We start from the raw sequence: 25,062 nt of genomic DNA, 5'->3' as shown, positions 1-25,062 counted from the left end.
AACACAGAGGGACCTAGGTGTGCAAGTCCACAAATCCTTGAAGGTGGCAACACAGGTGGAGAAGGTGGTGAAGAAGGCATATGGTATGCTTGCCTTTATAGGACGGGGTATAGAGTATAAAAGCTGGAGTCTGATGATGCAGCTGTATAGAACGCTGGTTAGGCCACATTTGGAGTACTGCGTCCAGTTCTGGTCGCCGCACTACCAGAAGGACGTGGAGGCGTTAGAGAGAGTGCAGAGAAGGTTTACCAGGATGTTGCCTGGTATGGAGGGTCTTAGCTATGAGGAGAGATTGGGTAGACTGGGGTTGTTCTCCTTGGAAAGACGGAGAATGAGGGGAGATCTAATAGAGGTGTACAAGATTATGAAGGGTATAGATAGGGTGAACAGTGGGAAGCTTTTTCCCAGGTCGGAGGTGACGATCACGAGGGGTCACGGGCTCAAGCTGAGAGGGGCGAAGTATAACTCAGATATTAGAGGGACGTTTTTTACACAGAGGGTGGTGGGGGCCTGGAATGCGCTGCCAAGCAGGGTGGTGGAGGCAGGCACGCTGACATCGTTTAAGACTTACCTGGATAGTCACATGAGCAGCCTGGGAATGGAGGGATACAAACGATTGGTCTAGTTGGACCAAGGAGCGGCACAGGCTTGGAGGGCCGAAGGGCCTGTTTCCTGTGCTGTACTGTTCTTTGTTCTTTGTTCGAACACATCCAAAATTATTGAACCATCGTGGCGTACTAATGGTACGATCTTACTGAATGGATTTACTGGTCACTTGCAAGAGGGACTTATTAGTAAAACGTTAGAATTTCAATTGGGGAATGTTGTTTGTTACCACCCTGCAATTTTAGTAGATCTTTCCCCGACGGCGGGGCACATTTTGGGCTCTGACTTAATGACAAAATGTAACCTTTCTTTTGATCTGGTTAATTGTTGTGTTTGGCAAATAACTGATGGAGATGAAACTCCAGCAGAAGTAGCTGTGGGGTCTTACACAGGTTGAATTTACAGAGTGGGTGAATTTTGGTTTAATCTCAAGACTATGTCTGATGATCCCGATATGGAAAGGATTATAGACAAACACAAGGTTGGGTTGGCGCAGCACAAACATGATTGTGGAAGGATAGAGGATGAAATCATGGTTGAAGTTCCTGATCCGAAACCAGAGCAACAATATGCAGACTAAGCAGACTGAAGGTGAGGTTGCTAAAGGTGATGGATAGTCTGCTACAGCAGGGAGTACTGTGCCCAGTGGCTTCTACTAACAATTCTCCAATTTGGCCAATACAAAAGGCTGATGGTTCTTGGCATTTAACAGTAGATTATAGAATGTTAAGCAAGGTTACTCCATTAACGGCACCAACTGTAGCCACTAGTCCAGCTACGCTGTTAAAACAAATTCCACGGGCCAAGTATTTTACTATGCTGGATATAAGTAATGAGTTTTGGTCTATTCCATTAAATCGTCAGTGTCAGTATAAGTTTGCTTTTACGTTTGCTGGCCAACCAATATGCTTGGACTAGTTTACCTCAGGGGTTTCATAAATCTCCATCTATATTTCATTGTCGGTTGGCTACAGGATTAGAGGGGTTTTCACGATCTGAATGTTCGCTTCAGTACTTAGGTCTTTTGTTACCAACTGAAACTAAATCGGAACGTCTCCAGTTATTAGATGAGTTGCTTACCATCCTGACTAATTTAGGCTGTAAAGTTAACCCGCAGAAAACTCAAATCATGCAATCTCGTGCGGTCTATTTGGGTACTGGTGTTACTCAAGGTAAACGGGAGATTGAACAAAAATTAATTGATTCTATCTTACAATTGTCTCTTCCGAAGGATGTTGGTGCACGTCGATCTTTCCTTGGTTTAGTGCAATACTGCCGAGATCACACTGATGGGTTTGCAACTAAAGCTGCTCCATTGTCAGAGCTACTGCGCAAAAATGCTCCGTGGCTGTGGACTGGGCAGCACACACAGGCAGCAGCTGATTTAACGCGTGCTTTGGCTTCAGCGCCAGCATTATTGGTGCCAGACCCTGATCTCCCGTTTGCAGTGGAAGTGGCGGCTGTTCTTTTACAGGAAAGACACAACAGACTGGGACCTGTGGCTTACGTCTCTTAACTCCTTATTCCAGTGGAACAAGGGTTTACTGTGTCTGAGCGCCATCCTTTAGCAGTGTTTTGGGCAATACAATTTTCACATATATAATTGGCTTTGCCCCCTTAACAATGTTAACAGAACACACACCTCTACAGCTTTTGTTACAAGGTCGAGTCAAAGATGGCTCTGTTAGTCAAGTTTGTTTAGCGCAGTGGACTCTTTTGCTCCAAGGCAAGGATATCACGGTTGAACGTACCAGAACGTCCACTTTTCTAGCTGATAATCTTCATTATGGGGGTGAACCTCATGAATGCCAAGTAATGGCAACTAATGATCCCAAGGGACCATTTGTGCCAAAACACCAGGCACGACGACCTTTAGCTGTGCAGGAAGAGAATGTACAGCAATTACGACATGTTTATGGGTCTTCAAGATTGGAGGATGGTGTCAGACAGACTGGCTGTGGGATATATGCAGAGGACCAGCAAGGAAATTTACTCCTGGAATTGGCTTAAAATCGCCCAGTAACATGAGTGCCCAGATGGTGGAATTAGCAGCTGTAGCCTATACAGTAAGCCATCCTGATATATTCCCATCTCCTGTAGACAGTTACTCTGATAGCATGTATGTTTGTAATAGCCAAACTGATTTTCTGCCACTGTGGGAGGTTTGTGTCGCGTGGATGGAAAACCGTTACCGTCTGCAGCCTTATTCAAATTTATTCTCCGGAAGGCTGATGGTAGGACGTTTGGCATTATTATAGTTAAGGGCCACCATAAAACATCACCAAGAGGTGACGTCAGGGCTGATGAGTTGGCGAAACAAGGGGCTCATTCAGGAGATTTTTGGCAGCCTCCAGTTGTGGAACAGATTGATGCCGTTACAGTCAGTCAGACTAATTTTGAAGATTTAAAATCGACTCAGAGCGGTCATGTTAATTTAAAACAAATCCAGCAAGGGGTATATCCAGCTCCCTATGATAGATGGAAGGGTAAATTACAACTAAAAGATGGGTTGATTCTTAAAGACGGACAGTATGTAGTACCAAGGCAGCATTGGAATCAAATTATTTACCAATATCATGCTGGACTTGGTCATCAAGGCATAGATACCACAGTAGAACAGATTAAGAGATTGTGCTGGTGGCCTAACCTCAGTAATGTTGTGAGGCATTATGTTGAAAACTGTTTGATTTGTGCACAGAACAATTCCGATAGGTCTGCACAAAAGGGGGATGTTACGACATACTCGGCCTGTAGAGGGACCTTGGACTAATCTTCAAATTGATTACATTGGTCCACTACCGCCATGCAAGAGGGGTTATACTTATGTCCTGGTTATCATTGACACTTTTACAAAATGGGTTGAGGCATTTTCTGTGCGATCTAATACCGCTAAAGCCACTGCTCAAATTTTGTTACAAGAGGTTTTTACAAAGATGGGGGTTACCGCGGAGTATAGAATCAGACCAGGGTACACATTTTCCTGGGCAAGGTAATGCAAATTGTTATGAAAATGTTTGGAATTACTCAGAAATTCCACATTGCATATCATCCTCAGTCCAGTGGGATGGTGGAAGGAATGAACCATACTTTAAAGAGTATGATTAAGAAGATGATCCATCAAAATAATTCTACCTGGAACATAGTGTTGCCTATTGTTCAATGATAATATGAAACACTGTCTCTAGTTCCACCGGGTATGCACCTCACATGCTAATGACTGGGCGTCCTATGAGAGGTGTAAACTATGTTGGGGTTAGATGTCTCAGAATCAGTAGTTACGGCTCTTAATCATGAACAGGTATTGCAGCAATTGTTAGAGACTGTACAGGCTGCACATATGGCAGCAGCTGTCAAGATGGGACAGAAGAAACAACAGAGCAAGGCCTATTTTGATAGTAAGGTAAACCCAGTAGAGTATGCTGAAGGGCAAAAGGTGATGCTTCATCTTTACAATCCTGGTACATTTTTCTGTCCTAGAATTTCAGGTCCTTATGTCATAATTGACAAAGCTAGCCCATCTGTGTACAATGTGTTATTAGACACTGGGAAAACTGGTTGGTACCATGTTACCTAGTTGAAATTATATGGGGTACAAAGTCATCATCATCAGTATCACATGATGTTGGTAACCTATGACATTGATGATTTTTCCTCAAGTGAGTCAGACTGAAGACATTCTGAGTCCAATTTTTTCCCAATCTAGCTCAGAGGAACCTCCTTTAGATGCTTCTGTAACAAACGATGTTAGACCAAAATTATCTGCAGATACATCGGCATGGACAGAATTAGTAACTACTTCTGATCATGAGGGGATAGAATCTTTTGGCAAAGGGGAGTCTAGTATTCCAAAGTTAGAAAGTCCAAAATCAGATATGAGAGCTACTAATGAGGATAATCAGGGATCAGTGGTGAGTCACTGTAAGGGTTGGCACTGGGATGAACAGCAACGATTAGTTAGACAGAATGCTTCTGATCAAAATGATGTTGGAGCTAGTGATAGGCTACAAAGTGAGCTTCTAGATAGACAGGATGAAGTTCAAATTAAGAAACGTATGCCTCCAGATAAACCTAGTAAACTTCCTGTGCTTAAACGAGTTCCCAAATGATGAAATGAATCTTGATTGGCATGATGCTCAAGGCCAACGTTTCTGAGGGTAGTTGTTACATGTTGCACTATCTTGTAGATAGAACGCAGTTCATCTTGACACTCTGTGTTTGTTTCTTATGTCATCCAGATTTTCTCTAACTCTTCTTGGATGGGTCTTCTCCAGTTTTGTCTTATCAATAGTTTCCTATTGCTCCTTCTCACCAGAATTGGTTCCTACCTTTCCTTTTCATTTTGGGATATTTTTGTTATCATCCTATAAATGCGCCTAGTGGTAAAACACATCATTTGAAGTAGTTATCAATTTTCCAATGCAAAGGGTAGGGTTCTTTTCTATTTAAGCCAAATTTGTTCTAACAGGAAGATAAATCCATTAGTTTCGAAATAAGAACAGGAGCTAATATAAACTGTACATGACAGCAGGTACTACCTTGATCTGTTGCAGGGGAAATTATTTTGCTGAATGATGTGGGGTCGTCACAATCAGTATCTTATAACAGGCATAATGAAAGACAGCTGGGAGATTTATGGTTTACTCCTTCGAATGCAGCACAGTGTGAAGATGGATATTTTATGGGTGAATCCAGATCCGACGGTTATATTTGGAGTTTATATATGTTTAAATATGAGTTTGCTATACAATGAGATAATCAAACCCATTGTGCCATGCTTCGGTTTATAAGAGGTTTAATTATGCCACGGTGTGTAACATCTTTTAGTGACAACTGTGTAAGATTTACAATGTTATGTAGAACCTATATACCCCGAGGTGAGATTGGTAGAATTCAAATTCCTGATAAGTATGAACATGGTGTTTGCAAAGGGGTTCATTATGCAGATAAGGGTCATCTTAAATATCAAGTACGTTGGAGAGTTAAACCTACCTCTTCAGTACCTTCTTTGATACATAGTACACCTGAATTTGAATCTGAATTTTACTCAGCTACCTCATCTCTACCAATGGTATATTCTTGTCCTATGAATACTCTTGGACCTCAAAATGGTTTAGTAATAACAGATTCAAACAGGATACTGTATGACAACATTCGTGATGAGTTGGTCCCAGTTGCATTGGATTTCATTAAAATACACTTACTGATTGGTGTCCCTCTCAACTTCAGGAGTTATATTTTTATTTAACACTGAGGATATTAAATCAAGAAGTGACAAATGAAGAGCAAGAAAGGTTTAGTGATTCAAAAGGGCATCAGAGGAGGGAGCTAATTAATGATTTGACAACTGCTTAGAGTACAGGAGTGTCCACGGTTAACACTCTTGATTTGGCAAATCTGGGCTTTAAACTTCAAACATTAACGTGGCAGATTAAGCAAGTAATGGCTGACATAAATAACAACAATCAGAATGCTGCATCAGGATCATTGCTCTCACAATGTGCTAATAAATATATGATGACTGTGTTAAAACCATTAATCAAATTATTAAAGACAAGGCAATAGATAACGGGAATCAGCAGAATAGAACCTTATGTATGTTTATGGGAACTGGATGTTAGAGCAACTTGGAGAGAATTTGGAACAAGCTAATCAGGGGAAGGTTTCTTCCTAGATTAGTAATGTACAGTTAGATTATCTGAGTCGTGGACGAAGACATCCTAATGTGTCCTGATGTTAGTTCCTACAATTAGCTAAGGTTTGGTTTGAAGATAATTGCGGTGGAAAGTTACATAAAGGATTAATAGTGGGGATTCCAGTGGATTTAGTGGGATGGAAAGTATCAGAGGTTCAGAACATTGGTATCATTATGAATGGTATGTGGATGAGATATGATAATATTTTACCTTGTTATGTTAATGTTAAAAAGAAAAAGAGGGAAATTTGATGGGTACTACTTTAAGGGAGGAGCAACAACTCTCTCCAACTTTTACAGATGCATCATAGAAAGCATTCTTTCTGCTTTTATCACAGTTTGGTATGGCTCCTGCTCTGCCCAAGACCGCAAGGAACTACAAAAGGTCATGAATGTAGCCCAATCCATCACGCAAACCAGCCTCCCATCCATTGACTCTGTCTACACTTCCGGCTGCCTCGGCAAAGCAGCCAGCATAATTAAGGACCCCACGCACCCCGGACATTCTCTCTTCCACCTTCTTCCTTTGGGAAAAAGATACAAAAGTCTGAGGTCACGTACCAACTGACTGAAGAACAGCTTCTTCCTTGCTGCTGTCAGACTTTTGAATGGACTTACCTTGCATTAAGTTGATCTTTCTCTACACCCTAGCTATGACTGTACATTCGGCACTCTCTCGTTTCCTTCTCTATGAACGGTATGTCTTGTCTGTATAGCGCGCAAGAAACAATACTTTTCACTATGTTAATACATGTGACAATAATAAATCTAATCAAGGGAGAGCCAACAATCGGAAATTGCAATTGTTTGTCCATATCCCATATATTCAAATGAACAGGCTTCGTGTGGGCTTAAAGTTGATGACAATTTAAATTATACAATGGAAGTTAGACGTCTAGATACAGGCATTACTGAAGTAGCTTATAGAGGAAAGGGTCAATATTGCATTACTTCTTCATCAGACCATTATCAGTATGGAGCTTTGGTTTGCAATGTCACTGACACTAGTTTTTGTGTTACTCCACAAACACCAGCGAGAATAGGCTTTATTGAATTGGTTGAAATACACCAAAGACAAGAATCAATATTAAGTGTAACAGATGAACTAACTACAAGGCACTTTAGGTGAATATTTTGAGCAATATAATACTATCATCAACCTACTACCCGAACATTTAGAGTACATTAGAACATGCTTTGCTACTACTTCTCAAATTTTCATTCAAGTGAAACAAACTACGAAAACTATATCAAGAATATAAAGGAAATGAGTTGGTGGGATGAATTGTGGAATTGGGGTTCCAACAAACAAATTCATCCTTGGTCCGATTAATGTCTCATGCTGCAGTATTATTAATTTTGCGTACTTTGTTGTTTTTAATTGTGTTAACAACAAGATTTATCAAGTGGAAGAAAGAGATAAACAGTTGAATGAGGAATTATGGTGACGTAAGAATGTTGGTGTGTAATGTCTTAAGTGATGTATGTAATATAACATTGGTACGGTGTAACTTGAATTAATTTAGTTGATTGGCTTGAGGTTTGAGTTTCACTTGCGTATGAACTTGGTCATGGTCTATGATTCATTTCCCTGTACCCTCAAGGGTCAAGAGGAGAGACTGTGGCTGAATGGAGTTTTAACTTTTAATATGCGGAAAGATCTTCAATCAAGCAAACCTGATTCTTTTGGTGAAAGCTTTTTTTTTCACTCTGCTGGGATTTTTCTTGTGGCCAGTGGCATGGAATTTGTCAAAGGACAAAAGATGTCAGATTCAACAGCTTGTTCTTGGCGGGGATGAATTGTAATCAGAATTTTGGGAGCCAGTGTCGCTTAGCTGGGTATTAGAATGTAAACAATGTGCACTGAGATGATGAGGCCTGAAGTGACTAATGATACTGTGGTTGGAAAAACAAAATTGACCTTTTGGCTAAGATCAAGTGTAGTCTGCTGATGCTGCACTTGGTCGTGGCCATTGGGTTGCATTTAAGCTTCATTTTCATATGAAGCAATTTTTAAAAGCAGCATCTCGGCCTTTTGGCTAAGATGCAAATGAGATCAAGCCTTGGGGGCGGAGACGTCTTCCTACTCCAATCAGCTTGGCTCATGTAGATCAGGCCCAAGACAGGGTAAAGGGTCGCATGCCCTGTCTTGTCAGCTTGGATCGGGAATGTCTCAACTTGTTGAGACTCTGAATTGGACTTGATTTGATTGAATTGGAAAAGTATTAAAAAAAAATAAAATGATGCAATTGGGGTCCTGATCAATTAATTGGCTGATTACCAAGGAACTTTTGGAGTTTTAACTCTGCTAACACAAAGAGCTTGTTTAGAAAGGCAGTGTGAAGAACCTGGGAACCAGGCTCACAAGGAGAGACAACATCTGGAAGGAGAAGAGAACAAAGAACTGATTCCATGTGACAACAAAATCCTGGCCAGGTTTTAATTGCAAGTGGAAATCAGCCTTAAGTTAAGTAAAGTGACAGATAGTGAGTACTTGACTGATGCATTACAAGTATTTACTGCTGTTTAAGTAGTTGCAGAATGAAGGAAATTGTGTTTAAGTATTTAAAGTCGATTTTGTGCCTTTGTTTGCTGAAGAGGTGTAAACACAGGTTTGGGCAACAGGGCAGAATGCTAATCAGTAATGACTTGACTATTCTTCTTAGACCATGCTCCGACACAGATGTCACTTGACTTACAGAATCGTAGGACAGAATTTTACAGCCTCACTGGTCCCGAAACCATAAAATCCTGCCCGGGTTCAGCAGACCTTTCCAGGGTCTGTCCCTCACCTGGTCCAATTCCTGTGGCAGGAAGGGCGATAAAATTCTGGCCATACAATCTACAGTGCAGAAGAGGCCATTTGGCCCAGCGAGCCTGCACCGACAACAATCCCACCCAGGCCCTATCCCCGTAACCCCATGTATTTACCCTGGCAATCCCCTGACACTAAGGGGCAATTTACCATAGCTAATAAACCTAACCTGCACATCGTTGGACTGCGGGAAGAAACTGGAGCACCCGGAGGAAACCCACGCAGACACAGAGAACGTGCAAACTCCACATGTAGAAAGATAGAAAAGGGCTACTATAAAATTGCCAGACTCTGCTAGGGTTTTTGTTTAATCAACTTAGATGTAGAATTAACTTTCTCAATGGGGAGTAAGTTTGTTAGTAATTGTAATGAGGTGTTTGAAATACTTTGTAGTTTTAAAGGTACATGTAATACCTTTTATTAGTCCATACATATAAATATATCTTCTATACATTTTTAGAAATTAAATAAAGAAACTTTGATGCACAGTTACAGAGAGCCCCTTTGATACTAAACACATGTTAGATACATTCCTTTAAAGCACCCAACTGTTGGAATCACAAGGTCATAAAGGACACTTCCTTATCAGAAACGACTGATAGTTTCTAATCAAAACAGAGTCAGAAAGATATTAATGTCTTGGCTAACGAAAGAGTTATGGTAAGGGACTTAGTGGGAACTGACAAGGATTAATGGTAACATGTTGATACGCCTTTTAATTATAGGTAGTGATAAAAAGCTCAGTCATTGAATTGATAAGCAATATATAGATGTGTTTCATTGTATTGGCAATAAACAAAACTTATCAGGGCTATAATTGTGAAATATCCTGAAGGCAAGATGAGATGACCACACCCCTTAGAGATTCAGGTAACTTCACTGACAAGGTATAAAATACGAATGGCTTTTGTAGGCCCCCTTTATCAATTAAAGGATGCCCATGTGAGACTCTTTTAGTGAAGATGCTTTGTGAGGCTGCTACCAAAAATAGAGTAAGAAGTCTCACAACACCAGGTTAAAGTCCAACAGGTTTATTTGGTAGCAAAAGCCACTAGCTTTCGGAGCGCTGCTCCTTCGTCAGGTGAGTGGGAGTTCTGTTCACAAACAGGGCATATAAAGACACTAACTCAATTTACAAAATAATGGTTGGAATGCGAGTCTTTACAGGTAATCAAGTCTTAAAGGTTCAGATAATGTGAGTGGAGAGAGCGTTAAGCACAGGTTAAAGAGATGTGTATTGTCTACAGACAGGGGCCTTGTCAGGGCTATAATTGTGAAATATCCTGAAGGCAAGATGAGATGACCACACCCCTTAGAGATTCAGGTAACTTCACTGACAAGTCCCTGTCTGTAGACAATATACATCTCTTTAACCTGTGCTTAACGCTCTCTCCACTCACATTATCTGAACCTTTAAGACTTGATTACCTGTAAAGACTCGCATTCCAACCATTATTCTGTAAATTGAGTTTGTGTCTTTATATGCCCTGTTTGTGAACAGAACTCCCACTCACCTGATGAAGGAGCAGCGCTCCGAAAGCTAGTGGCTTTTTATCACTACCTATAATTAAAAGGCGTATCAACATGTTACCATTAATCCTTGTCAGTTCCCACTAAGTCCCTTACCATAACTCTTTCGTTAGCTAAGACATTAATATCTTTCTGACTCTGTTTTGATTAGAAACTATCAGTCGTTTCTGATAGGTAAGACTAAGAGACTAGAGGACTAAGGATGATATATTGGGGTATCCCACGAGGTATCGTGAACTCATAGATCAGGGTGGTTTAGTATTTTTTTCTAATGGATCAATATGTAAAGTATGTCATTTGTACCACTTTTGATTGGATTGTGTCCAACTGACTGTGAGCTGCAGAATTGTATAAACCAGGATGATTTTCTTTGTCTGGTGGAGTGGTGTCTCTGACCCATTGTGTCGGGAACTGACCCCCTCGCTAGCAAGTAAGATAAAGACGATCTGTCGGTTAAGTATCTTGTGTTAATGTATGTTTGTGTTAAAGTCAAACTCGGAAGTTGAGATTTCGACACACACAGACAGTGACCCGAGGTCGGAATTAAACCCGGGCCCCTGGAGCTGTGAGGCAGCAGCGCAAACCACTGTGCCACCCACTCTTGGCCATTCATTATTCAATGTAATTCTGCATGTGTGCTATATAGGTTGTTCCTTTTCAAGTGCAGTCACATTCGTAGGTAGGAAACATGGCAGCTAATTTGTGCACAGCAAGCTCCCACACACAGCAATGTGATAATCAGCGGAACGGCTGTTGCTCAAGAGATAAATATTGACCAGGACTCCTGGGAAAACACTCCTGCTTTTCTTTGAAGTACTGCTGTGGGATCTTTCATGTCTGCCTGAGCGAGCAGATCGAGCCAACAATGTAGCACTCCCTCAGCAATGCAGTCAAAATACCAGCCTGGATTATGTACTCAAGTCTCTGGAGGAGGACTTGAACCCATAACCTTCTGACTCACAGACAAGAGTGCTAACTGCAACTTTCCCCTGCAATGGTCACAGAGAACAGAGCAATCAATTAAACCTGGGGTATTAGAGTCTTGCCCGAGAATGAGAATGGGCTAGTGGGCCAAAGCAAAACTCAAAGTGGGCGTCACGGTGGCACAGTGGTTAGCACTGCTGTCTCACAGCGCCAGGGACCCGAGTTCGATTCCCGGCTTGGGTCACTGTCTGTGCGGAGTCTGCACGTTCTCCCCGTGTCTGTGTGGGTTTCCTCCGGGTGCTCCGGTTTCCTCCCACAGTCCGAAAGACGTGCTGGTTAGGTGCATTGGCCAGGCTAAATTCTCCCTCAGTGTACCCAAACAGGTGCCAGACTGTGGCGACTAGGGTAATTTCACAGTAACTTCATTGCAGTGTTAATGTAAGCCTACCTGTGACACTAATAAATTAACTTTACTTAAGTTTTCCACTTTATTTGTCAGCATTTTGTCCTGCCTCGTTGGAGGGACTTTGCCAGCTTGATGCCTTGACCTTCCCCCCCCCCAGGAAAGTCCCAAAAATTCCTGGGCAACGTGAAAAGTGAGAGAAAAGCATCACATGGTCAGGTTTCATTCTAAGTTTCAAATGTTAAGCAAGTACGTTTTCCCTCAAAATGAGGAAGTAAATGATTAACAGCTTATGTTTCCACAACTGAAATCCTTCTACCTCCTCAACATAATAACTATAAATAGTTACATGCTTTCTTTTACGACAGCCTGCATTGGGCTGCACGGTGGCACAGTGGTTGGCACTGCTGCCTCTCAGTGCCAGGGACCCGGGTTAGATTCCCGGCTTCAGTCACTGTCTGTGTGGAGTTTGTACGTTGTCTACGTGCGTTTCCTCCGGGTGAATCATAGAATCCTACAGTGCAGAAAGAGGCCATTCGGCCCATCGAGTCTGCACCAACCACAATCCCACCCAGGCCCTATCCCCATATATTTATCCACTAATCCCTCTAACCTATGCACCCCGGGACACTAAGGGGCAATTTAGAATGGCCAATCAACCTAGCCCGCACATCTTTTGGACTGGTGCTCCGGTTTCCTCCCACAGTCCAACGATGTGCGGGTTAGGTGCATTGGCCATGCTAAATTAAAGAACAAAGTACAAACTTCTCCCTCAGTGTACCCGAACAGGCGCCAGAGTGTGGTGACGAGGGTGTTTTCACAGTGACTTCATTGCCGTGTGAATGTACTTGTAACTAATTAATAAACTTTTACTTTACATTTATACACAGAGTTTAAGCAAAACTCTTTTATGGAAGCAGATTCAGTAACAACTTTCACTGGCTAGAGGAATGGTAACCAGACATGTGGTGAAATGAGACTTTTTTACATTCATTCAGGGAACGCAGGTTGAGCACTCTAAATTACCTTTGAACAGAATGATTCTTAAATGACGTAACAAACCAATCATATTGCTGTGGGGCTGGAATCACATTTAGGCCAGACCAGGTAAGGACGGCAGATTTCCTACCTTAAAGGTGAAGGCATTAGTGAACCTTGTGGGTTTTTACAACAATAGTTTTGTGGTAATCATTAAATTGATTTGATTGAATTGACATTTCACCACTTGCCGTGGTGGGATTTGAACTTGGGTCTCGAAAGCATTACCCTGGGTCTCTGGATTACTAGTCCAGCCACGATGCCACTACACCATCACCTGTCGTGATCCAGAACGTGCTGCCTGACAGAGTAGTGGAAACAAGTTCAATAGCATCTCTCAGAAGAGAATTAGATAAACGCTTAAAGGGGAAAGATTCGCAAGGCTTTGAGAAAAGACTGGGAAAGTGGGGTAAATTTGGTCGCTCTTTCAAAGCACTGGCACATGAATGATGGACTGAATGGCCTCATTCGACCCCATATCATTCCATAATTATCATATGGAATAACTTATACAATTTATAAGTAAGAGTATCCTTCCCCCAACTGTTGGCATGCCAAGATGAGGGAGACAAAAGCATGGGGATATTTTGTAGGACAGAGATCTTGGGATCGCCACTTACATTTCACAGAATCTTAACACTGCTACATTGCAGTAAATAATTCAGTGATTATTGAGAAACCTGGAGTTAGATGAAAATTTATCAATCATTAACAAGGATGATATGTAAATTTGCGAAGCATTACATATTCCTTTTGGGCAGCACGGTGGTTAGCACTGCTGCCTCACAACGCCAGGGACCTGGGTTTTATTCTGGCCCTGCATGACTGTATGTGCGGACTTTGCACATTCTCCCCGTGTCTGTGTAGGTTTCCTCTGGGTGCTTTGGTTTCATAGACATTAATTATCAAATCCCTCTCACAAAAGTGAGAGAAGTTTATTTATTAGTGTCACAAGTAGGCTTACATTCACACTGTAATGAAGTTACTGTTAAAATCCCCCAGTCGCCACACTCTGGCGCTTGTCCAAGTACACTGAGGGAGAATTTAGCATGGCTGACGCACCTCACCAGCGCGTCTTTTGGATTGTGGGAGGAAACCGGAGCACCCGGAGGAAACCCATGCAGATGCGGGGAGAATGTGCAAACTCCACACAGACAGTAACCCAAACCGGGAATCAAACCCGGGTCCCCGGTGCTGTGAGGCAGTGCTAACCACTGTGCTCCTGTGCCACTGTGCCGTTAGAACAGTTGACCAGTGCTACCCTCCTGCTGCATTCTTTCTTGTAATCCCTTGCCTCTGTTCTTCTAAAATACTAACTAAGTACTACTAAAATCTAACTAAAATTCTGTCGTCCCTGACAAGAATTTGACTAAATTTGTTGAAACAGATTTTCTATGCTATAAGGCTGCAAGAAAAAAAGTAAAAGAAAATTAAGGTCCGCATTGTGCTCCATCAATCTTATTCCCACTAAAATACTGACCAAATTTCCCTTGTCATGTTAGCTGATATTGTTAATGTTTGCTCTCCTCTGGTGTTGTCCCTCTTTCCCACTAATCTGTTTTTAAAATTCATTCAGGGACGTGGGTGTTGGTGCTGCTGTTGGAACTGTTGGCGTTGCTGTTGTTGGAACTGTTGGTGCTACTGCTGGTGCTGCTCTTGGAACTGCTTGTGCTGGGAAAAAGGGATTGCCCTTTCCCATGTAGGAAGCACACCAACGTTGTGCTCCCAGCTCATTTACACAACAGCTCAGTGTTAAAGATGCTGGCGAATGATTGTACACCTCAGCAGGTGTGAAGCTAACATCACTCAGTGAGCCTGAGCTACCAGTCTGCTCATCTTCAAAGGGGAGTTGCATCCTGGCTCCAGTGGGTTCCGGAAGTAATTAGCGAAAAAAACAGTCAGGAAGAAGAGTTGCTAATGTTGCAAAAGGGCAGGGCATGTCCTCCGAGAACCGTGCAAAAGACCATTCGAATTTGACCAAACAAAAATGAATGCAATCTAATTTTTCACTAGGTTCATCGCAAAAACAAAGACTGGGAATATTTGGAGAAATAAATTATCCATTATCCCTTTTTTCTCTGATTCTTTAGACCCATATTCTATAAATTATTATAGAAAGCTCAAAATCCTGGCAGCTGATTTTTCACACACAACTTCCTTGATGATTTATTATGACAGGACAAATGTTATTATGAATAAGGTCTCCAGGAAGATGCCCTTAAAGCACAAGGTAACTACTTGTTTATTACAGCGGTATTCAGCCTCTATCATCCCCAGAACTGCTGACAAGGGTTAAGTTTAAAGTTTATTTATTATTGTCACAAGTAGGCTTACATTAGCACTGCAATGGAATTACTGCAAAAACCCCCTGGTCGCCACACTCCGGCGCCTCTTCGGGTTACACTGAGGGAGAATTTAGCACGGCCAATGCACCTAACCAGCACGTGTTTCAGACTGTGGGAGGAAACCGGAGCACCCGGAGGAAACCCACGCAGACACGGGGAGAATGTACAAACTCCACACGGACAGTGACTCAAGCCAGGAATCAAACCCAGGCCCCTAGCGCTGTGAGGCAGCAATGCTAACCACTGTGCCGCCGTGTCACCGTTGTGACTAATGCAGCAATTTCTGGCCCTCAAAGCCCTACTCCTTATCAAGTCCAATTGGCTGCTCCATGACTGCTGAGTGCAAGCTTGACTGTTCCAGGAATCTTGACTCATCATGTAGTCAGAGGCTTAAAGCATGCATCCTGCACCTCAGAAGAAACTAAATAACAGCAGTCCGTTAAATTCTACCCTTGTATATCATAAAGCACGTATGGAGTTCTTGTGGCGCAGTGGGTTAGTGTCCCTGTCTCTGAGCCAGATGTTCTGGGTTCAAGTCCCACCCCAGGCCTTGATGGCCGAGGAAGGTGCATTCATAACACAGCCAGGTTAAGTGTCAAGCTGCAAATCCTTCCAAACACGCTGGTGATAAGAGTGAACGAGACTCCTGGTCAGCCACGCTTGATGTGGAGTGACGCCCCTGTGGTGAACCATAGATGGTCACCACTATGGATACTTGTACATATGTTACTCTTGTTACTATTGGGGTTAGGGTTGGGGTGTTCCACCTGTTAGCATTGTTTATGTGGTACACTCCATTTGGCTCCGCCTTCTTACAGGAGTATAAAGGTCACTGCTACTTCCTAGTAGCCCTTAGTCTGGGATAGTATTGTTAAGTAGTGTGCTCCAATCTTGTTGTGAATAAAAGCCTTTATTCCTGGGTACGTCCTAGCCTCCCGTGTGAATCAATCGCACATCAATTTTATTCACAACAAAATACCGAAAATTTTGTTCGAGGAAAACTGGAGCAGATGCTGAAACCCGATCGGCTAACCTTGGATCCGCGTGCCGCTGGAGCGTCGAATACTTTCGACCATTGGTTGAAGTGCTTCGAGGATTACATCGACGCCTCGACAGCAGTCCAGTCCGACGCCGACAGATTGCGGGTCCTCCATGCCAGGGTAAGCGACACTGTGTATGCAACAATCCGTGATTCCCAAAATTACAAAGAGGCCATCGAATTACTTAAGAAGCTGTACCATAAACAGCCGAACGAAATTCATGCTCGTCACCTATTAGCCACTCGACGGCGGCAGCCCGGCGAAACTACGGGACAGTACCTGCGTGAACTTCAACAGCTAGCCAGAACCTGCAACTGCAAGGAGGTGTCGGCCACTCAATACACCAACGATCTTATCCGAGACGCGTTCGTGGCGGGAATTGGCTCATCCTATATTCGCCTGCGGTTGCGAGAGCAGCGTAACTTGGACCTGGCTAAGACGGTAGAATTGGCCGATGCAATGGAAACGGCCTCCAGAAGTCTCGAAACCTATCCCACCGACCACGTGGGAACATCGTGGCAAGCACAGCCACTGCCTCAACTGTACTCGGCGGCTCCTCAGAACTGCGTGATAATGCTCTCAACTTCAGACCTGACAGCTGTGGCAGCTCCTGGAGGCCCACGGTGCTGTTTCTGTGGATTGGCAAAGCACCCTCGTCAGAGATGTCCGGCCAGGACGGTGTTTTGCTCCGCCTGTGGAAAGAAAGGGCACTATGCAAAAGTGTGCCGAGCAAAGACCCCTTCCAAACCCAGCAGTGCTGCGTGTGACTCCCCAGGATCCATCTCCTCGTCTACGGCCTTGTCGATGTCTTCAGCCACGTGCGATCCACGGGCGCCGCCATTTCCTATGACGACGACGCAAGCCACGTGCGACCTGCGGGTGCCACCGTTTTCAACATCATCGACCACGTGCGATTCGTGGGCGCAGCCATTTTGGTCAACACCGGCCGCAGAAGACCAGCAGGGGTCCTCGCCGTCAGCTATCTCAGCTGCCTGCAGTTACACTCGGGATCCAACAGTGGCGTCAATCATCCTGGACCAGGCCAAGCCTCACAGACTCGACAAGTCCATGATGGACATTGAGGTAAACGGGCGTCTGGCACATTGCCGGTTTGACAGCGGGAGCACGGAGAGCTTTGTCCATCTGGATACAGTGAAACAGTGCGCTCGCCGTGTGCAAACTGTCAGGCAGATAATCTCCATGGCGTCGAGGTCCCGATCTGTCCTCGTTCTTGGGAGCTGTGTAGTAACCTTAACGGTGCGGGGCACAGTTTACGAGAACTTCAGGCTCCTCGTGTTACCGCACCTTTGCACTCCGGTACTACTGGGGCTAGTCTTTATGGTCCACCTGAAGAGTGTGACCCTGCGGTACGATGGGCTACTCCCTCCACTTTCAGTGGGAGAACAGCAGCCTCCAAATTGTCCAGCGCGCCCCACATGCGGTCTCTCAACACTCAAAATTACCCCGCCTTCCCTATTTGAAAATCTCGTGCCAGGCTGCAAGCCCATCGCGACTAAGAGCAGGCGTTACAGCACTGAGGATCGGATCTTTATTCGATCTGAGGTTCAGCGGCTCCTCAGGGAAGGGGTCATTCAACCTAGCACTAGCCCATGGAGAGCACAAGTCGTGGTGGTCAAGACTGGAGACAAGCTCCGGATGGTCATAGACTATAGCCAGACCATTAATAGGTACACGCAGCTGGACGTGTACCCTCTCCCATGCATATCTGACATGGTCAACCAGATTGTGCAGTACCGGGTGTTCTCCACCATCGACTTGAAGTCAGCCTACCACCAGCTCCCCATTCGCCCAGAGGACCGCAAATACACGGCCTTTGAGGCGGATGGCCGTCTCTACCACTTCTTAAGAGTCCCTTTCAGCGTCACTAATGGGGTCTCGGTCTTCCAGCGTGAGATGGACCGAATGGTGGACCAAAACGGGCTACGGGCTACCTTCCCGTACCTGGACAACGTCACTATCTACGGCCATGACCAGCAGGACCACGACGCCAACCTCCAGAAGTTTTTACGCACTGCGACTCTCCTGAACCTGACCTATAACAAGGAGAAGTGTGTATTCAGCAAGCACCGCCTAGCAATCCTCGGATACGTGGTAGAAAACGGGGTCATTGGCCCCGATCCAAACCGTATGCGCCCCCTCCTTGAACTTCCCCTACCCACTAGCATCAAAGCACTGAGAAGATGCTTAGGCTTCTTCTCGTACTATGCACAGTGGGTCCCGAATTACGCGGACAAAGCCCGTCCGCTCATAAAATCTACCTCTTTTCCCCTGACAACAGAGGCTCGCCTAGCCTTTGAAGGGATAAAAGCCTACATCGCGAAAGCCACGATGCACGCTGTCGATGAGTCCATCCCCTTTCAGGTGGAGAGTGATGCATCTGATTTCGCCCTGGCCGCCACACTTAACCAGGCGGGCAGGCCCGTCGCCTTTTTCTCCCGCACCCTCCAAGGCCCTGAAATTCGGCACTCCTCTGTGGAAAAAGAGGCTCAGGCCATTGTGGAGGCCGTACAGCATTGGCGCCATTATTTGGCTGGAAAACAGGTTTACCCTGCTCACGGACCAGCGGTCCGTGGCCTTTATGTTCAACAACACGTTAAAGAGAAAAATTAAGAATGATAAAATCTTGAGGTGGAGAATCGAACTCTCCACCTACAACTATGATATCATGTACCGTCCGGGGAAGCTCAATGAGCCCTCAGATGCCCTGTCACGTGGAACATGTGCCAGTGTGCAGGAGGACCGGTTACAGGCCCTCCACAATGATCTCTGCCATCCGGGATCACTCGGTTTTTCCATTTTGTAAAGGCTCGGAATTTGCGCTATTCCATAGAGGATGTCAGGTCGATAACACGAAGCTGCCAGGTTTGTGCAGAGTGCAAGCCGCACTTCTACTGGCCTGACAGGGCACACCTCATTAAGGCCACTCGCCCTTTTGAACGACTGAGTGTCGACTTCAAGGGCCCCCTTCCTTCGACAGATCGGAACGTGTATTTCCTCAACCTGGTTGACGAATACTCCCGATTCCCTTTTGCCATCCCCTGTTCTGACATGTCCTCTGCCACGGCCATCAAAGCCCTGCGGGGTCTCTTTACCCTGTTCGGTTACCCCAGTTATATCCATAGTGATAGGGGTTCGTCGTTTATGAGCGACGACTTGAGGCAATACCTGCTCTCTAAGGGAATTGCCTCAAGTAGGACTACGAGTTACAACCCCAGGGGTAACGGACAGGTCGAGAGAGAAAACGCTACAGTCTGGAAGGCTGTTTTACTGGCGTTAAGGTCTAGGGGTCTTCCAGTCTCCCGTTGGCAAGAGGTACTTTCTGATGCGCTCCATTCAATCCGGTCCCTCCTGTGTACGGCAACCAACGCTACCCCACATGAGCGGATGTTTACCTTCCCTAGGAAGTCTTCCTCTGGGACCTCACTGCCGTCTTGGTTGACGTACTCAGGACCTGTCCTCCTGCGGCGGCATGTTAGGGCCCGCAAGTCCGACCTTTTGGTTGAACAGGTCCATCTCCTCCACGCCAACCCTCAATATGCCTATGTGGCATATCCTGACAGGCGAGAGGACACGGTCTCTATCAGAGATCTGGCGCCTGCAGGGGACCTGGAAACCCCCGTCACTCCCGCACCCCTGGTTAGGATTCCTTTGCCCATTCTCTCCCCTCCTGACTCGGCGCGGGCAGCATCGGGACCTCAACTTAATCCTCTTACTCCCGTGTATAGCTTGCCTGAGTCCAGGGTATTGTCGCCACCTCGAGGTCCACAGGTGTGAGAGGAACTGGAGGAGTCACTGGACACCACCTCGGAGAGAGGGTCGTCACCACGGTCACCAGAACCGACACTGGAGCCAGTACTGCGGAGGTCGCAGAGACGGTGCGGACCTCTGATACGGCTGAACTTGTGAACATATGGACAGTTCGTATTGTCTCCTTACCCCAACGGCCTTTGTTTTTTTAAAGGAGGGGTGAATGTGGTGAACCATAGATGGTCACCACTATGGATACTTGTACATATGTTACTCTTGTTACTGTTGGGGTTAGGGTTGGGGTGTTCCACCTGTTAGCATTGTTTATGTGGTACACTCCATTTGGCTCCGCCTTCTTACAGGAGCATAAAGGTCACTGCTACTTCCTAGTAGCCCTTAGTCTGGGATAGTATTGTTAAGTAGTGTGCTCCAATCTTGTTGTGAATAAAAGCCTTTATTCCCGGGTACGTCCTAGCCTCCCGTGTGAATCAATCGCACATCAGCCCCTCAAGCTATAAGAACAAAGAACAATACAGCACAGGAACAGGCCCTTCGACCCTCCAAGCCCGCGCCGCTCCCTGGTCCAAACTAGACCATTCTTTTGTATCCCTCCATTCCCACTCCGTTCATGTGGCTATCTAGATAAGTCTTAAACATTCCCAGTGTGTCCACCTCCACCACCTTGCCCGGCAACGCATTCCAGGCCCCCACCACCCTCTGTGTAAAATGCGTCCTTCTGATATCCATGTTAAACCTCCCCCCCAACCTCCCCCCCCCCCTCACTTTGAACCTATGACCCCTCGTGAACGTCACCACCGACCTGGGAAAAAGCTTCCCACCATTCACCCTATCTATGCCTTTCATAATTTTATACACCTCTATTAGGTCATCCCTCATCCTCCGTCTTTCCAGTGAGAACAACCCCAGTTTACCCAATCTCTCCTCATAACTTAAGCCCTTCCATACCAGGCAACATCCTGGTAAACCTCCTCTGCATTCTCTCTAAAGCCTCCACGTCCTTCTGGTAGTGTGGCGACCAAAACTGGGCGCAGTATTCCAAATGCGGCCGAACCAACGTTCTATACAACTGCAACATCAGACCCCAACTTTTATATTCTATGCCCCGTCCTATAAAGGCAAGCATGCCATATGCCTTATTCACTACCTTCTCCACCTGTGACATCACCTTCCCCTGGTGACAGATCAGATACATGTTCTGGAAATTACTAGCCATGGAAACAGACAAAAGTCTGCCTTAAGTGCACCACTAGATGCGGGAAGGAATTGGAATACCATAAAGCATTGTGCGAATGAACAACTTTAACTTTTTCATTATTTCTAGTCCAAATCCCCAAGCACAAACCTTGATCATATGAGATTAGACCTTACTCATGTACACATGACCACAGCTTAATCCAGACAGAAATCAAACCGATCAGTTGTATAGAAACAAGCTTGAGTAAATGATCAATAAAACAGTAGTAGCAGGTTTGCAGATGCCGAGGATGTCAATCTCTGGTTCTAGAATAACGCCAGGTTCTAGAATAAATTAGGATCAGAAGATTAGAGAACTCAGTGCTTCATGATAGAAATGTCAGGTAGGAGAGTTCTGATTTATGGAGTAATATCACCAGGTCTGGCTATCAATATAGGTCATTGAGTAATTAACAGCACAAAAAGAGGCCCTTCGGCCCATTGTGCCTGTGCCAGCCAGCAAGCACCTATCTATTCTATTCGTAAGAAGGTTTTGCATCAGAGTGAACGAGAGCAGGTGATGCTGACAGATCAAGCTCTGGACCATTCTTTACAGTGGAGCTGGACAAAGGAATCAAACCCAGCACTGCTGCCAGCTATCACAACATTCTTCCCGAGTTTCTCAAACATCTTCGGCTCACCTGCTCACTGCTTGTTGTCTCAATTCCTCACGAGTCATCTGTGAAGGAATACTGCCTGGACCCTGGCACGTGTCCAAAGGTATTAGCTCTCACAACCAGGCAATGACCCAAACTCACCTTCAAGTTACCAACCAATACTCCTGCTCTGTGTGCTGCAAGGTCATAGAGCATCTTACAGCGCATAGAGCCAGAGGTGGAGAAAATCTTGAAAGCTGAACAAGCTGTCTTTCAGCGAGGGGGAAGCACGAGACCTGGTCCTTGCCCCGACCACCTTCATTGACAATAACCTCAAAACAGGCACTCTTTTTCTAAATTCACTGCAGCATATGACACGGTCTGGCACACTGGTCTCCTAATCAAAATATCAAGAGTCCTTGCTCTGTGGGTTGCTGATGCCATTGAACTATTACTCCGGGATAGAAAGCATTCTTTCTGGTTGTATCACAGCTTGGTATGGCTCCTGCTCTGCCCAAGACCGCAAGAAACTCCAAAAGGTCATGAATGTAGCCCAATCCATCACGCAAACCAGCCTCCCATCCATTGACTCTGTCTACACTTCCCGCTGCCTCGGCAAAGGAGCCAGCATAATTAAGGACATCACGTCATTCTCTCTCCCACCTTCTTCCGTCGGGAAAAAGATACAAAAGTCTGAGGTCACGTACCAACCAACTCAAGAACAGCTTCTTCCCTGCTGCTGTCAGACTTTTGAATGGACTTACCTTGCATTAAGTTGATCTTTCTCTACACCCTAGCTATGACTGTAACACTACATTCTGCGCTCTCTCATTTCCTTCTCTATGAATGGTATGCTTTGTCTGTAGAGCGTGCAAGAAACAATACTTTTCACTGTATGCTAATAAATGTGACAACAACAAATCAAATCAAACAGTTCAGGGTGCACATGGGTGATGAGACAAGTGTCTGGAGGAAACAGTCCCCACAGCTTCCCCAGGGCTCTGTTCCAACCCCAACTCTTTTCAATCTCTATATGAATAATCTGTTACCAACCCTGTGTCGGAAGTTCATCGACGCTGACGTCTGCTGCGCCTGTCAGGCTCAAACATTTTCTAAACTAGAGGCAACACAAAACAATGATGCTCCAAAGCTGGCCAACCACTGTAAGATCTTCAACTCAGCAGCAACAAAACAGTCTCAAGCAGATTCCACCTCCTCAACACCAGCACCAAGTGAGAATTCAACATCTCCGGAATGACACACGAGACTGAATCTTGGCGTTACCCTTGACCGAATACAAAAATCAACTGAGCAAGACAGCAGCAAAGACCAAAACATGATACAACCTCCTCAGCAAACTTGCTGGCTCCTCATGGGGTGCAGATTATTATTGCCTGGGTGGTGATTACTGCACATGCTAGGAAAAAGACTGAAGCTTATATTTAAGAACTGGGCTTTCCCACAGGGGGATAGGGGTTGGGGGTGGGGTGGGGTGGGCGGGGGGAGGTTGGAGGGTGCTAGGGTTGGGGGGGGGGTGAGGGGAGTGTTTGTTTCTAGACAGGGAGAGGATCCAGAAGGAAAGAGTGGGAGTGAGTATTGGAATTGAATTCTTGTATGACAGTAAAACAGTGGTGAATCATCAGAACGTCCTCTGCTGCCTAATTCAGTAAATGGATATTCACTTTTGGAACATTTGGGTAAGACAGGATCAGGACTTTAACTGAGAGGTACAAAGGAACAGGAAATGTACTTGCAGAATCCGGAAAATAGGGAAGCGATGAATCATTTCAACAAGATGTTGGCAGGAAATATTAAATCAATCAGATAAAACACAAGTTGAGAAGACAGGAATAGGTGCATGTTTATCACTGATACATACAAAGGGTTAGGATTTGCTTTAATCTCACATGATCAAGACTCTTAGTGTTGTGGGCTTTGTCAGCCTTTTAATTGATCACAACTTTCTACCCTTTAGGTAAAGAGTGATATGGTGATACAGTATTATAAAGTGTTTTTTGGAGGTGTTTTGATTCAGTGTTCGCCCGAGTGTTGCCACAACTGCAGAGGAGTAGGTGGTCTGCCCTGGGTACAAAGGCTATAGTTGACACAGGGCTAACGGTGGCAGAGACAGGATAGAGGCTTAGGCAGGCTCAAAAAGCTCACACTATGCCCTCTGCCCGGTTGGAACTGGAATACTTGACAGTGCCTGGTTAATTCACCCAACATCTCAGTGGGCATTAGCATCCTCCTGCCCACTGCCCCACCCTTATCTGAGTCCTCAGCAGCAGAACCGCTCAGCCACGTCACCCTCTGGTGACCTGGCAAAATAACCAGTCTTTTGTACCTGTTCTGGTTGCAGACCACTCGTGCCCATTGACCCATACACATTTATTTTATTCATTCGTGGGACATGGGCATCGCTGGTTGGCCAGCATTTATTGCCCATCCCTAGTTACCCCTTGGACGGCAGTTGAGAATCAACCACATTGCTGTGACTCTGGAGTCACATGTCGGCCAGACCAGATAAGGATGGCAGATTTCCTTTCCTAAGGGACAGAGTGACCCAGGACAATCGACAATAGTTTCATGGTCTTCAGTAGATTCTTAATTCCAGATTTTTAAAAATGAATTCAAATTCCACCACGTGCTGTGGCGGGATTCGAACCTGGGTCCCCAGAATATTAGCTGAGTTTTCTGGATTAATAATCTAGCAATAATACCACTAGGCCGTTGTTACTGTTGCCACCCAGTGCATATTGGAAATGGTTAGGAACAAGTTGTGAATTACTTTTACCAGTTACCTCATAGTACTTTGCAGAAGTTGCACAAAGTGAGTTCCATACTCTTCCTGGTGAGTGTGGCGACACAGCTGAACCAACCTGAAAGAAAGAGAAAAAGATACCTGTTATACTCAGAAAACAGGAGCATGAGCTGTCGAAGGGAATATTAGAAAATAAATGAGAGGTGACAAGCGGGGAAAGGGGATGTATCTCACTGCCACGTGATGCACAAGAGCTGCAATCCCTTTGAAGGAAGCTGCTGATGTCACTG

At 45.0% G+C, this 25,062-nt stretch overlaps 1 protein-coding gene across 1 annotated transcript in view; it reads right to left on the bottom strand.

The window, feature by feature from the left end:
• Window positions 1-25,062, bottom strand: part of LOC144480033 (uncharacterized) — a 77,613-nt gene that overhangs the window by 29,460 nt on the left and 23,091 nt on the right. Inside the window, exon 6 of the mRNA XM_078199186.1 lies at window positions 24,813-24,890. Coding sequence (XP_078055312.1) covers window positions 24,813-24,890 — 78 coding nt within the window. The remainder of the gene's footprint in view (window positions 1-24,812; window positions 24,891-25,062) is intronic.

This window comes from Mustelus asterias, chromosome 27, assembly GCF_964213995.1.
Source record: "Mustelus asterias chromosome 27, sMusAst1.hap1.1, whole genome shotgun sequence".
In the NCBI taxonomy this organism is placed as follows: domain Eukaryota; kingdom Metazoa; phylum Chordata; class Chondrichthyes; order Carcharhiniformes; family Triakidae; genus Mustelus; species Mustelus asterias.
This window is presented reverse-complemented; position numbering and strand designations above follow the sequence as displayed.